At 38.0% G+C, this 15,602-nt stretch overlaps 1 protein-coding gene across 4 annotated transcripts in view; it reads right to left on the bottom strand.

Moving 5' to 3' along the window:
* Window positions 1-2,973: 2,973 nt before the first annotated feature.
* The window catches only part of CDase (neutral ceramidase), a 46,851-nt gene continuing 34,222 nt past the window's right edge, over window positions 2,974-15,602 (bottom strand). For all 4 annotated transcript variants that reach the window (XM_075292747.1, XM_075292748.1, XM_075292749.1 and 1 more), the window contains exons 4-9: window positions 12,626-12,802; window positions 7,378-7,704; window positions 7,091-7,300; window positions 4,301-4,639; window positions 3,627-4,237; window positions 2,974-3,564 (exon numbers count right to left, since the gene is read on the bottom strand). In XM_075292747.1, coding sequence (XP_075148862.1) covers window positions 3,381-3,564; window positions 3,627-4,237; window positions 4,301-4,639; window positions 7,091-7,300; window positions 7,378-7,704; window positions 12,626-12,802 — 1,848 coding nt within the window. In that variant the 3' untranslated portion in view covers window positions 2,974-3,380. The remainder of the gene's footprint in view (window positions 3,565-3,626; window positions 4,238-4,300; window positions 4,640-7,090; window positions 7,301-7,377; window positions 7,705-12,625; window positions 12,803-15,602) is intronic.

The raw sequence follows: 15,602 nt of genomic DNA on the forward strand, positions 1-15,602 counted from the left end.
GAGGTTCAATAATGGAGGCTTCCATCTGCATTTTAATCACAGAGACTTCAGTCTTCAAAACTTAAAGGTGATCGTATCACCATACGGTCAAAATTTGGTCAATATAAACTTGACGTATTTCTTTCAATTTTGCATTTAAAAAACCTGAACACCACTCATTTTGAAGGTGTGTGTTTGTAGAATGTTGCTCTTATTTTGATTTTGGAATTCACTCTTCAGTTGTCAAAATGCCGTCCAAGCGAGAAGAGCAGCGTATCAAAATTTTGCTCGCGCATCGCGAAAATCCGAGCTACTCGCACGCAAAGCTGGAAAAATCGCTAAAAGTTGCCAAATCAACCGTTACAAATGTAATTAAAGTGTTTGGGGAACGTTTGTCGACAGCCAGGAAGTCTGGATCGGGGGGAAATCGAAAACCGGAAGCCACTGAGACGACAAAGAGAGTTGCCGGTAGTTTCAAGCGAAACCCTAACCTCTCTCTCCGATATGCCGCAAATAAGCTGAGTGTATCGTCTACAACCGTGCATCGAGCCAAAAAACGAGCCGGACTATCGACTTACAAGAAGGTAGTAACTCAAAATCGCGATTATAAACAAAATACGACGGCCAAAGCACAATCCCCGACGATGCTGACGAAGTTTGACTGCGTGGTAATGGACGACGAAACCTACGTCAAAGCCGGCTACAAGCAGCTTCCGGGACAGGAGTTTTATACGGCAAAAGGAAGGGGAAAGGTAGCAGATATTTTCAAGCACATAAAACTGTCAAAGTTCGCAAAGAAATATCTGGTTTGGCAAGCCATCTGTACCTGTGGCTTGAAAAGCAGCATTTTCATAGCTTCCGGGACTGTCAACCAAGAAATTTACGTGAAAGAGTGTTTGAATAAACGTCTGCTGCCTTTCCTGAAGAAACACGATTGTGCCGTACTGTTTTGGCTGGATTTGGCATCTTGCCATTACGGTAAAAAGTCCATGGAGTGGTACGCCGCCAACAACGTGCAGGTGGTTCCCAAGGACAAGAACCCTCCCAACACGCCAGAGCTCCGCCCAATTGAGAAATACTGGGCTATTGTAAGCGGAACCTAAAGAAGACCAAAAAAACTGCTAAGGACGAGCAGCAGTTCAAGGCAAACTGGCTTTCTGCGGCGAAGAAGGTGGACAAGGTGGCTGTACAAAATCTGATGGCAGGTGTCAAGCGTGAGGCCCGGCAATTTGGATTTGGAAAAGCGAAAGCCTAACGTAATATTTTTCCTGAATTTTATACTAATTGAACTTGAAAAAGAAATTTAATTTGATTTTTTAAATAAACGATTTTACCGATTTACACGCGTTTTCCCTTGACCAAATTTTGACCGTATCACCCTTTATGTATGTATTTCAACCACTGAGGCTGAAACTTCGATTTGTGATTCAATCACTGAGACTGAGTCTTCAGCCTTCGAGGCATAGGTATGCCTTTCCACCACTGAAGTTGAAACTTCGATTTGAGGTTCAACCACTGGGGTACATCTGCATTTCAACCACTGAGGCTAAGACTTCGTTTTGTAGTTCAATCACAGAGGCTTCGATCTGCATTTGGACCCCTGAAACTTCAGTCTTCGAAGCTTAGGTATGCAATTCCACCACTGAGGTTTATACTTCGATTTGAGGTTGAATCACTGAGGCCCATCTGCATTTTAATCACACCGACTTCTGTCTTCGAGACATAGGTATGCATTTCCTCCACTGAGCCTGGGACTCCGTTTTGAGGTTCAACCACTGAGGCTTCCGTCTGCATTTCCATCACTGAGACTTCAGTCTTTAGGACTTAAGTATGTATTTTAACCACTGATGCTGATATTTCGATTTGTATTTCAATCACTGAGGCTTTAGTCTGCAGTTCAATCACTGAGAGCTTTCGAGACTAAGAATAGTTCACCACTTGCGTCTTCACTGGGGCTTCGATTTGCCGTTCTATCACTAAGACTTCGATCCTCATTTCAATCTCCGAGACTGCGGTCTTCGAGACTTAGGTATGCATTTCAACCACTGAATCTGGGACTCTGTTTTGAGGTTCAACCACTGAGGCTTCCGTCTGCATTTTCATTACTGAGACTTCGGTCTTTGAGACTTATGCTATGGTCACACTGGGCAAATATTTGACAGAAATCAAAAAAGAATCCGTCGCCACAGCCAAACCAGAAAACATATTTAGCTCATATTGGATATAAAATAATCCTACCACGATGTTTCATGGTAGGATTATTTTCCAAAAACCGTATCAAGATATTTGGAAAATGGTTCTGGAAAAATGTTTGACACTCATTCTGGTCAAATATTTGCCATTGGTACTGATACTTCGATTTGTAGTTCAATCAACGAGGCTTCGATCTGCATCTCAACCCCTGAAACTTCAGCCTTCGAAGCATAGGTATGCATTTCAACCGCTGAGTCCATTTTGATCTTCATTTCAATTTCCGAGACTTCGGTCTTCGAGACTCTGGTATGTATTTCAACCATTGAATCTGGGACTCTGTTTTAAGGTTCAACCACTGAGGCTTACCATCACCGAGCCTTCAGTCTTTGAGACTTATGTATGTATTTTAACCATTGATGTCCATATATCGATTTGAAATGTGGTTGAAATACCTACCTATTTCAACCACTTGATCCTTCACTGAGGCTTCAATTTGCCGTTCTATCACTGCAACTTCAGTCTGAGACTGAAGCTTCGATTTTTAGTATTTGCATGTATTTTCACTGAGGCTTCGATGTGCATTTCAATCCATGAGACTTCAGTGTGCGAGACTTAGGTGGTACATTTTAACCACTGATGCTGAAACTTTGAGATTTGTTCAGTCACTGAGGCTTCACTCTGCAGTTCAATCATGTAATGCGTGTAGTTCAGCTGAATTCCTGATCATCACACCGCAATCGCTATTTTTGTAAAGAATTCTGAATCGGAATTTGGAGTGGCTTTGTGATAATAAAAATCGCCTTTTTTTATTGTCATTTAATTTTTATTTTATTACTATTTTTTAAAGTTATGGTATTTATTTAATTTATTATAAAAATAAAGCTTTTAATAAGTATTTAATTTATAAATACAAACAAATACATTATATTTCATCCTTTTTTATATACGATTTACGTCTGTATATTTACTACGTTTTTTTTTCTAAATTTGGTTTTTGAAATAATCCATTGAGACACGCATAGCTTATATACATAAAATGTAAAAGTAGACAAACAATAAAGGTGGGGAAAGAAATGCCCAATATGGAATGGCAAACTGAATTATGGAATTAGATCTATTTACACCCTGATGCAAGACAGTCTATGACTAGACCAAACAACAATATTAACAAAAACTCTGCTCCAACCATCTGTTCTTATGATCAAGATTTAATCCTCGGTTACGGTAAACGAATGTGTCTGGCCTTCGTAGGGGAAGATGCCACCCAGTATGTATTTGTAATTACCGAAATGGCGTATACGATATTCACCAGGCAAGGTATTGGGTCCAATGGTCCAATGAATATGGACATCACTGAAACCCAATATCAAATGGGTCCTTTCCCAAATGAATCTGGAATACAACAATTTTAAAGGTTATATTTGATTAGAGTCTGTGGTTATCCAAATACTCACTTGGTATCCCAACTGGCATCTGTGTGTACCACCTTCCATCGCTCCTCATTGATCTTACGTTCCACAGCCAAATATGTTTTCTCATGGAAGAGATTATTCCTAGGATTACCTGCCACAAATGTGACCTGCACAGTCTCATTGATTTTGTAATTCTTCAATGGTTGTTGTTTCACAAAACCAAAATCTTTATCCAAAGGATGACCATCGAATATGACCCCTGTATTCATGGACAACATACGATCATTCATATAGGGAGGTTGAGGTCCAGGCTCTACACGATCCTCTTTAAACAAAGCCTTGGTCAAACGTTCATAGACATCCATGTAAATTGTATGGGTATTGGGTCCAAATATGGTGGAGGCTGCCTCATAACGTTGAGCCTGATATTCTTCCGGTGTGGTGATGTAACTGGAGTATACATTGGAGAGACCTGCCAAAAGTACATCAACATCTCTACCCCCAGTGGCAGAGGCAACAGCCCTTAATTTGTTACGCAAACGTCTACCAGCCATGGTGGTGAATTCTCCTGGAACGGCTGCAAGCACCAGATCACCAATGCGACATTCTTGGGTGGGAACAATTTTCGGTTGCCATTCATAAGGGAAAGTGGCCTAGGATTATAGAAAGACATTGATGAAGATTTTCTAAATGAGAATCCAAAATTTCTCACTTACCCTTCCGGTAGCCAATAAAATGGGTTTAGGTGAATGACAAGCTATATCATCCTGTGTTGGTGGAACTATGAAATCACGAACTAAATTCCACATAGGATTATCGGTAACTGTGCCTTGTTCAAATCCAAATGCTCCTGGACCATCGGTGGTACCCGCAGCAAAACTGTAACCCATAGCTGGCTGACATCCACGAATTTTATCGATTTTACGTGTCAAAGGATTATAAGTTGTTCCATTATAATTTGGCATATCGATAAATTGATGAACACAACCCAATTCGCCTGTAACTTCACGTCCATTGTAATCCTCATCCTCATTGCTGGCTTCATTCAGCAAACGCTAAAGTTGGTAAATGGAAGAGATATTAAATTGAATTATCTTGAAGTTATGTGGCTTAAAAAATTTGCGTTGGGAATCCTTGATATAGTAGGGATGCTATGTGGGGGATTCCCAGCTTCTGACAAATGGCCGATTTGCGTTAGCGATTTTATAAATGAGCATGAATTTCAAACTCCCACAAAATTTGGTATTCTTGCAGTTCGGTATACATTTTGGATGTACTAAGGATTACACTATTTACTCTTCCGAACATTGTATCTCTAAGACTTCGGCCTTTAGTTCAATCTTAGAGACTTCAGTCGGCATTCAACCACTGAGACCTCGGTTCGTAATTTAACGGCGGTTCACATGCTCAGGCTTCGATCTGTGATTCAGCAACAAAAGTTGTACTTTTTTACTGAGACCGCGATCTGAAGTTCAATCATTGCAATTTCAATCGGAGTTAAAACGCTGAGACTTCGGTATGAAATTTGATCACTGAGATATTTGTCGGCATTTGAACCACTGAGATATCTGTCTTCAGATTTACCACTGTGATAACACTTAGCAGTTCAATTTTTAAGACTTTGGTCCGCAACTCAATCACTGAGACTCCGGTGCACAGTTCATCTTCAGACGGCAGACTTCGGTCTGATATCTCTCGGCAGTTCAAATTCTTATATTTTGATCCGCAGTTCAATCACTGAGTCTCCGGTCCACTATTCAATGATTCCAACTTTAGTCGGAATTCACCCCATGAGATATCGGTTTTCAATTCAACCACTGATATATCTAAGGGCAGTTCAAATGCTGAGACTTCGGTCTGTAATTCAGTCAAAATTCAATCAATGAGACTCAGGTACAGTCCATTTAAGACTTCAGTCTGGGACTTTGATTTGCAATTCAACCACTGACCATTTTAAATGCTGACACTTCGGTATGCAGTTCAGTCACTGAGGCTCCGGTCCACAGTTCAACCATTGCGTCTACAGTCGGTTAAGACTTCGGTGTACAATTCCGTCACTGAGACTCTGGTACAATCCTTTTAAGATTTCAGTGCGGGACTTCGTTTTGCAATTCTACCACAGAGATGTCTGTGGGCAGTTTATATGCGAGACTTCGGTCTGCAGTTCAGTCACTAATACTCCGGTCCACAGTTCAAACATTGCGCCTTCAATCGGAATTTAAGCACCGAGTCTTCATTGCGACTTCAATCGGACAGTCCACAGTTCAAACATTGCGTCATCAATCGGAATTTAAGCACCGAGTCTTCATTGCGACTTCAATCGAACAGTCCATTACATAAGACTTCAGCAGGCATTCAACTTCTGAGACTTCAGTGTACAATTCCATCAATGAGACTCTGGTCCACAGTCCATTACTTAAGTCGGTTTGAACCACTGATCTCCGATCCGATCTCAGTTCAACCGTTATGTCGGAATTTAACCACCGAGTCTCCGATCCACAATTAATTGCGACCTCAGTCGGACAGTGTAGTACTTAAGACTTCAATAGGCATTCAACTTCTGAGACTTCGATGTACAATTTCATCTCTTAACTCTGGTCCGTAGTCCATTACTTATGTCGGTATTGAACCAGAGAAATCGGTTAGCGATTCAACTGCTGAGGGATCTGTAGTGTTCCAAAAGCTGAGACTATGGTCTGCAGTTCCATCACTGAGATTCAGGGGCACATTTCAATCAATGCGACTTCAGTCGGGTGAGACTTCGGTGTGATTCCATCACTGAGACTCTGGTCGACAGTCCATTACTTAAGTTGGTATTCAACTCTGAGACTTCTGTTTGCAATTCAACCACTGAGATACCTGTCGGCATTTCAGAAGCTAAAACTTCGGTCTTTAGTTCAACCACTGAGACTACAATTTCTTCCCTGCGACTTCGGTCTGCAGTAAAATCACTGGGACTCTGGTTCACAGATCAATCATTGTTAGTTCAGTCGGCATTCAGAAACAAAGACAATTCAGAAACAAGACTACGGTCTCAGTAATGGAATCGTAATAATTAAAACTTCCGTTGGCAACATCTGAGTCTTCGGTTAGCAATCCCATCACTGAGACTTTGGATCATAGTTCAAGCATTGCGACTTCTATCGGAATTCAACCAATGATACGTCGGTTTGCAATTCATCCGCTGAAACTTTGATCAGTAATTCAATTACTGACACTCGGATATACGGTTCAATTACTAAGAAGTCGGTCTATAGTTCACTGACTTCATCCTCAGCATGCATTTACACCTATGAGACTTTGGTCTTCAATTCTACCTCAAAGACTTCGATCAGGAGTTCAGGCACTTCGAGTTCAACCACAGAATCTTGCAGAGACTGCTCGGAAATGTTTCGATGCTGCAACAATTACTCTCTGCGCTTGTGACAAAGGCCTATGTGACAAGTGCCCAAACCTCCACTTCTCAACATTTTCAAAACGAAATGATAATAATCACCACTACTTACCAAAGCACCTTCGAACAAACGTTCTCCAATAATCTTAGTGCTCTCGAACATATCTCTACCAGGACCGGAAGCAAAACATTCACCTTCATTTTTAGGACATTTGGATGTCAAAAGATCACAAGGGTTGCCGCTGAGAGAACATACTGGACCCATAATATTTGGAGAAACATCACCCAAATTAGCAGAGCAGAAAGCACCAACAAATTTACCCTGTACAATAGAAAAGCATTAAATCAATTATTCGAACCTGCTTTCGTTTAGTTATTCATGATCCCAGTATAACTTACCTTTCCTGGAACTTTATTTGCATTGTATTCCTTTTCCAATAACAAAGCAGCATATCCCATATTATCACTGGAAATCAATTGATTGGTATTATTCATTGAAACTGGATGTACAGCAAACCAATTGAAAGCTCCCATAATGTTATCCTTACTATCAACAAAACGCAATTGTGTTAATTCCTTATCAACATCATGTTCATATTGAGCTCTTTCCTCTGGAGGATTACGCAAGTACGAGGTAGGAGAACGATTGATATTGACATTTAATACTGTGGTACGTGATATATGGATTTTTCCATCAACCATATTTTCGGTGGCACGTTTGATACTCTGTAAGAGGAAAGGAGAGTCAATTATTTTTAAACCAACGGAAATTATTTGCACTGATTTTTTGGAATAGGCAATCTAGATTTTACGTTAAATTTTTCAACCGATCTTACAATATTTCGGAGAATGAAGCCAACAAGTTAAACTCCACTCAACGATTTTCTTCGTCTCAATCGATCTCGCAAATGAAAGGAGATTTTTGTTTAATATAATTTTATCCTAGCAAGGACAGAGTAAACTCCCAGACTATGGTTTTGGTCTTGTCTGCGGGTCTGTTCGTTCCTGTGAGGTGTATCTGGTCCATAGAGAAAGCTTGTGCTTTGTCATGGTATGTCTCTTAACCAAGCACGGATTCTCCGTATTACCACTCGTCTCTTATAGTCATGTTGCTGAGAATAATTGCAGCCACATCATCATTTCATATCTGCTTGTAGAACTCCCCAATTGAGTCCCAACTCTTCAGCAAAAGTAGCAGCATTCGCAAATAAACATGATAAGATTCGTCGGAGTTACCTTAATAATTCCAGAATCATCGACGTGAAGATTGAAGTTAGGTTAAGTCCCACTGTGAGTGATCTCTCCTCTCTTCAGTAGATGGGTTGACAGTACTGCAATCAATATTGGCAAGGTAGTAATACGAAGAGGAACATCTTTTTTTGTCGACCGACAACTTATTATACATTCTGAGAGTGACAATGAAATCCATTCATTGTCCTGGGCCAACGTCCAATATTTATCTGAGTTGAGCTAAGGCACTAGTCATCGATGGTATTCCAATGTTGGAATGAGTGAAATGCGTTATCGAATTCTTAAATTTTTTTCTGGATTCACTCAGTCACAAACAATTGCAGAACTCCCAGGCTTCAGAGATAGCGCCGCTGCCATCAAACAACTCAAAAACAATAACACGAAAATAACATTCAGAAGGTTCGAGCAGAAAGTTGAAAGTTGGTCTCCCCTTTCTTCGGTAGAGGGGATGTCATGGCTACAATACTGGCGAGGTGCTGATACGAAGAGGAGCATCATGTTTTTCAAACGACAATTTATTGTGCGTCCTGAGAGTGACAATGGCATTTATGGAGCTAGTCATCCATGGAATTCCAATGCTGAATCGAGTGGAATGCCTTATCAACATCTTAGATTTACATCTGGATTCACTCAGTTACCCAATATTTGGGAAATGGGTAGAGAGAAGCGAGGCAAATATTTGAGGAAGATGAATGGATAGATATTCCTCCCCACGCCCATAAAACATGAATCTACGAGAGCCACCGTGGTGCAATGGTTAGCATGCCCACCTTGCATACACAAGGTTGTGGGTTCGATTCCTGCTTCGACCGAACACCAAAAAGTTTTTCAGCGGTGGATTATCCCACCTCAGTAATGTTGGTGACATTTCTGAGGGCTTCAAAACTTCTCTAAGTGGTTTCACTGCAATGTGGCACGCCGTTCGGACTCGGCTATAAAAAGGAGGTCCCTTGTCATTGAGCTTAACATGGAATCGGGCAGCACTCTGTGATAAGGGAGAAGTTCACCAATGTGGTATCACAATGGACTGAATAGTCGAAGTGAGCCTGATACATCGGGCTGCTACCTAACCTAACCAAACCTACGAGATCCTTAAGCATGGTAACAATCAAACTTAAACAACTGCACAGTCAATGAACACCTTGATAAGTCGCAACCATTTGAACTCGAACCCCCAAATCTCGAAAAACTCACCGCTGCCATCAAACAACTCAGAAACAATGAACTCCAGGTATCGATAACTTACTGTCAAATTATTCAAGATAAACTTAAATGTTAGCGCAGCCACACTTCAAATATTATTTGAGAACTTTTGGTTAACAATAAAAATACCCAACGAATCGAAAGAAAGCCTCATAATTAAAGGGTGATACGGTCAAAATTTGGTCAATATAAACTTGACGTATTTCTTTCAATTTTGCATTTAAAAAACCTGAACACCCCTCATTTTGAAGGTGTGTGTGTGTAGAATGTTGCTCCTATTTTGATTTTGGAATTCACTCTTCAGTTGTCAAAATGCCGTCCAAGCAAGAAGAGCAGCGTATCAAAATTTTGCTCGCGCATCGCGAAAATCCGAGCTACTCGCACGCAAAGCTGGCAAAATCGCTAAAAGTTGCCAAATCAACCGTTACAAATGTAATTAAAGTGTTTGGGGAACGTTTGTCGACAGCCAGGAGGTCTGGATCGGGGGGAAATCGAAAACCGGAATCCGCTGAGACGACAAAGAGAGTTGCCGGTAGTTTCAAGCGAAACCCTAACCTCTCTCTCCGAGATGCCGCAAATAAGCTGGGTGTATCGTCTACAATCGTGCATCGAGCCAAAAAACGAGCCGGACTATCGACTTACAAGAAGGTAGTGACTCCAAATCGCGATGATAAACAAAATACGACGGCCAAAGCGCGATCCCGGAGGCTGTACACGACGATGCTGACGATGTTTGACTGCGTGGTAATGGACGACGAAACCTACGTCAAAGCCGACTACAAGCAGCTTCCGGGACAGGAGTTTTATACGGCAAACGGAAGGGGAAAGGTAGCAGATATTTTCAAGCACATAAAACTGTCAAAGTTCGCAAAGAAATATCTGGTTTGGCAAGCCATCTGTACCTGTGGCTTGAAAAGCAGCATTTTCATATCTTCCGGGACTGTCAACCAAGAAATTTACGTGAAAGAGTGTTTGAATAAACGTCTGCTACCTTTCCTGAAGAAACACGGTTGTTCCGTACTGTTTTGGCCGGATTTGGCATTTTGCTATTACGGTAAAAAGGCCATGGAGTGGTACGCCGCCAACAACGTGCAGATGGTTCCCAAGGACAAGAACCCTCCCAACACGCCAGAGCTCCGCCCAATTGAAAAATACTGGGCTATTGTCAAGCGGAACCTAAAGAAGACCAACAAAACTGCTAAGGACGAGCAGCAGTTCAAGGCAAACTGGCTTTCTGCGGCGAAGAAGGTAGACAAGGTGGCTGTACAAAATCTGATGGCAGGTGTCAAGCGTGAGGCCCGGCAATTCGGATTTGGAAAAGCGAAAGCCTAACTGAATATTTTTCCTGAATTTTATACTAATTGAACATGAAAAAGAAATTTAATTTGATTTTTTAAATAAACGATTTCACCGATTTACACGCGTTTTCCCTTGACCAAATTTTGACCGTATCACACTTTATGGTACCAAAACAGGAGATCCCAAAGTATGTTCGAATTGAAGAGGAATTACTCCTCACCTCCACGTCTCGAAGAGATCACCGTTACCATCAAACATCTCAAAAACTATGAAGTCCCAGGTATCCATAATTTACCTGTCGAATTTTTCAAAATTGACTCAAATGTAATTAAGGTTCCAAAATCTGTTATAATTAGAACAAAATCACACTCACCCCAGTGAAGGCATTTTAATGACAATTTTACATACTTCTCATTAAAATGCTTCTTAATAGAATCCCGTAAGCTCTACATGAGCAAATAAAAGCCAGTTTTTTGCTCGAACCGCTCATGCGTCGAGTAGATCAACAGCTTACCTATCACCTTACATTCATCGATTTCGAAGGAGCTTTCGACGTAGTTCATAGGAATGAAATATGGGAGTCCCTTGCAAAGAAGAGTGTACCTGAAAAAATAATCAATCTTATCCAAACCCAGTATGGGGGTTCTAATATGTGAGTTTCACATTGTGGTAAAATGAGCGAACCTTTCAACAAAGATGTCTTATATATCATATATTTTTTGTAGCGACCCTTGACGAAAATATGCCCAAAACAATTGGCCATAGATGCATAAAATGGAGAATTAATCATTATCTAGATGACTTGAATTGTGCCGATGTACTACTGGTCGGGATAATTTCGACTATAAACAACTCCTAGATTCTCAGGATTACATTCGACAGCCTTTTCAGTTCTGTCCATGTCACTGTCAATTGTTATAAGTTCCGCGATAGAAACTGCCCTTAAAACTGCGGCAGAATGTCTCCGCAGTACTCCCCTGGGTCATCTTTATGTGGATACCATGATCATCCCTGTGCATAGACACAACTGTCAAAGCAGTATCTCCTGGATTGTCACCGCAGTAACCATACAAATCATTATTTTAAGGACATATTGATATTCGCCTACTACAACTCGAGATCCAGCATTACAAAAGAGAGCTTCTAGATAGTCTTAACCGGATTCATAAGGATTCTGTAGCTGAAGCGATAAAGATCCACAAGGTTAATTCTGTTCTCGGAGTTCGAGCATCGTCCATAGCACCGAAGGAAAGAAGCCTCGCACAGTAAGATAGTTTTGGTCCAGCTAAGATCTGGCAAATGCAGTTGCCTCAATTTCTACCTGTCAGTGTTGAGAGCACACTGCCCTGCCGAATATACCCGACTCACAACCAGATCACTCTGGACGGATCCCATCTTAATCGGAGAATTCCTTTATCTGGATACAAGCTGATGTACCAAAAGCGCAACATCAAAGTGGATTATAACACAACACACTCTTGCAACAACAAGAACTTATTACCGGCATTTTAGTGGAAGCAGCGCAGATATATGGTCTAAAAATCATGGGTTCGTCTGAAATGCTGGTGTAATTAACAGCACCAAACAGAAACTATAGGCTTTAAGCCACAGATACCTACGAACTACTCTAAAACTTTGGTGGCCACGTACCAGAAACAACAAACGAGGAACTTCTTAAAATTGCCAGCCAAAACAATATAACATTAAAAGGATGAGGCACACGGAAATATGCTACGCGTCCCTCGAATGGAATCCTCAAGGCATAAGTAGAAGAGACAGGCCAAAACACAACCTGAAGACGAACAATTTTAAACTAGACTGACAAATCTTTTCAACAACTTCTCAACATGGCCGAGATAACAACGTGCCGAAATAAAATCATGAAAATACTTACCAAATAAACTCCATTTGCTAATGCCTCAAATGTCTGGGGAACAAAACCCAAAATGGAAATATCATAGAGTAGATGCATGAGGAAACCACCGGGACCACTGTGTGTATGAGTGCCACTGATGATGACGTTATCATTGGTGTAAGTATCTCCATAGCGTGTTTGTAAACGTTTAATTACCTGCAAAAAACAATCAATTATTAAATAATATTCTAGAATAAATATAAATAAATTGGATGTATAATTATAAATACAGAAAATGTAATTAGAGCATGTTCCCTTGAACAATCAGTGAATCTAAACAATATTCTAGATATTTTCATAGACAATAAATAACAAAAAAAATATATATTTATTTTAAAAAATGCAATGTAGAGTCTTTCAAAATAAATTCAAATACATAGGAAAATGTACATCGTTAAACTGATGCTAAATTTCACTTTTTTTATTTCAAAATTCTACAAAGCTCAAGCATTTTTCTTAAAAAATAATTATAGTAGAAATGCAATTTAGAGTTTTTCAAAATATATTCCTAATAAAGCTCACCGCTAAACTGATGCATATCACTTACTTTTATTGCAAAAAAGTTATTTGGTCTTAGTTAAATTTTATTATACAATTTAGATCAATTTTTAACTCTCTCTCTCTCTCTCTTCCTCTTTTGTCCTTCCCCACAACCAGGGTTGCCATTTTGGTCCGATCGGACCAAAATTGGTACAAAAAATTATTAATTTTTAAATTTGGTTCGATGGTCGGACCAAAATGGAATTTTGTTGATTTTGGTCAGTTTTCGTCAAATCGGCAATTTTTTAAAAATTCTCTTTAGAAATAAAATTTTGCGATAACTTTCTAGGGAAATAGAATATTGACAAAATTTTCTATAGAAATAAAATTTTGACAAAATTTTCTATAGAAATAAAATTTTGACACAAAATTTCTATACAAATAACATTTTAACAAAATTTTCTTTAGAAATAAATTTTTGACAAAATGTTCTATAGATATTACATTTTGACAACATTTTCTATAGAAATAATTTTTTTTTTATATTATGGATGTTTTTATTATATTCGACCTGTATATAGATTTTTATCAACAATTATCAATTGGAAAAAGAAATACATTTTTCACAAAATTTTCTATGAAAAAAAAAACATTTGACAACATTTTCTATAGAAATCAAATTTTGACAAAATTTTCTATAGAAATCAAATTTTCAAAAAAATTTCTATAGAAATAAAATTTTGACAATATTTTCTATAGAAATAAAATTTTCACAAAATTTTCTATGGAAATAAAATTTTCTATAGAAATAACATTTTCACAAAATTTTCTATAGAAATAAAATTTTATTTGTTGTTTTGATCTCAGCTTTAAAACCATTGTGTTGACTAAACTACAAGCTTAACCAACAGAGGAAAATAATGTTTGTCAAATTTATTTGGGCAAAGCCCTATAGACTGCAAGATGGTTGGATGGACGCACATTTCGGAATTACCACATTCCTCATCGGCATCCTCTACTTGCAACAAAACTATCAACCAATTATCAGAATAAATTCAGGCAGTTCATTAAACCCAACAATAAACCACACTTGAACCTTCCGAAAAAAGGTTTATGATAGCCGGCTTATGCCGAAATAAATTCATATAAACATTTCTCTTTCCCTTTGCCACCATCAAATCATCGATTTGAGTGCAGTTGGCTGGGTTTATTTTGAGCGTGCTTCCTCTTACTTCATTCGTGTTTTGTTTTTTATTGTGGGTTTGTACTTCAATCATATTTGTTGTTTTGATCTTAGCTTTAAAACCATTGTGTTGACTAAACTACAAGAGTAGCTTAACCAACAGAGGAAAAGAATGTTTGTCAAATTTATTTGGGCAGAGCCCTATAAATTTCAACCCTATAAAGTCAACACAATGGCTTTAAAGCTGAGATCAAAACAACAAATATGATTGAAGTACAAACCCACAATAAAAAACAAAACACGAAATAAAATTTTGTCAAAATTTTCTATAGAAGTAAAATTTTGACAAAATTTTCCATAGAAATAAAATTTTGACAAAAATTTCTATAGAAATAAAATTTTGACCAAATTTTCTATAGAAATTATATTTTGACAAAATTTTCTATAGAAATAAAATTTTGACAACATTTTCTATAGAAATAAAATGTTGACAAAATTTTCTATAGAAATCAAATTTTCACAAAATTTTCTATAGAAATAAAATTTTCACAAAATTTTCTATAGAAATCAAATTTTCACAAAATTTTCAATAGAAATAAAATTTTCACACAATGTTCTATAGAAATAAAATTTTGTCAAAATTTTCTATAGAAATAAGATTTTGACAAAATGTTCTATAAATATTACATATTGACAAACTGTTCTATAAAAAAAACTTTTGACAACATTTTTTATAGAAATCAAATTTTGACACAATTTTCTATAAAAATAAAATTTTGACAACATTTTCTGTAGAAATAAAATTTTCACAAAATTTTCTATAGAAATAAAATTTTGACATAATTTTGCATAGAAATAAAATGTTGACAAAGCTTACTATAGAAATAACATTTTGACAAAATTTTCTATAGAAATAAATTTTTCACAAAATTTTCTGTAGAAATAAAATTTTGACATAATTTTCTATAGAAATAAAACTTTGACAAAGCTTTCTATAGGAATAAAATTTTGACAAAGGTTTCTATAGAACTAAAATTTTTACAACATTTTCTATAGAAATACATTTTTGACAAAATTTTCTATGGAAAAACACATTTGACAACAAAGTTTTCTATAGCAATAAATTTTTGACAAAATTTTCTATAGAAATAAAATGTTGACAAAATTTTCTACAGAAATACAATTTTGACAAAATTTTCTATAGAAATACAATTTATTTAGTAGAGGATGCTGATGAGTAATATGGTAATTCCGAAACGTGCGTCCATCCAACCATCTTGCAGTCTACAGGGC

The sequence above is a fragment of the Haematobia irritans genome, chromosome 1 (assembly GCF_050003625.1).
Source record: "Haematobia irritans isolate KBUSLIRL chromosome 1, ASM5000362v1, whole genome shotgun sequence".
Classification (NCBI taxonomy): domain Eukaryota; kingdom Metazoa; phylum Arthropoda; class Insecta; order Diptera; family Muscidae; genus Haematobia; species Haematobia irritans.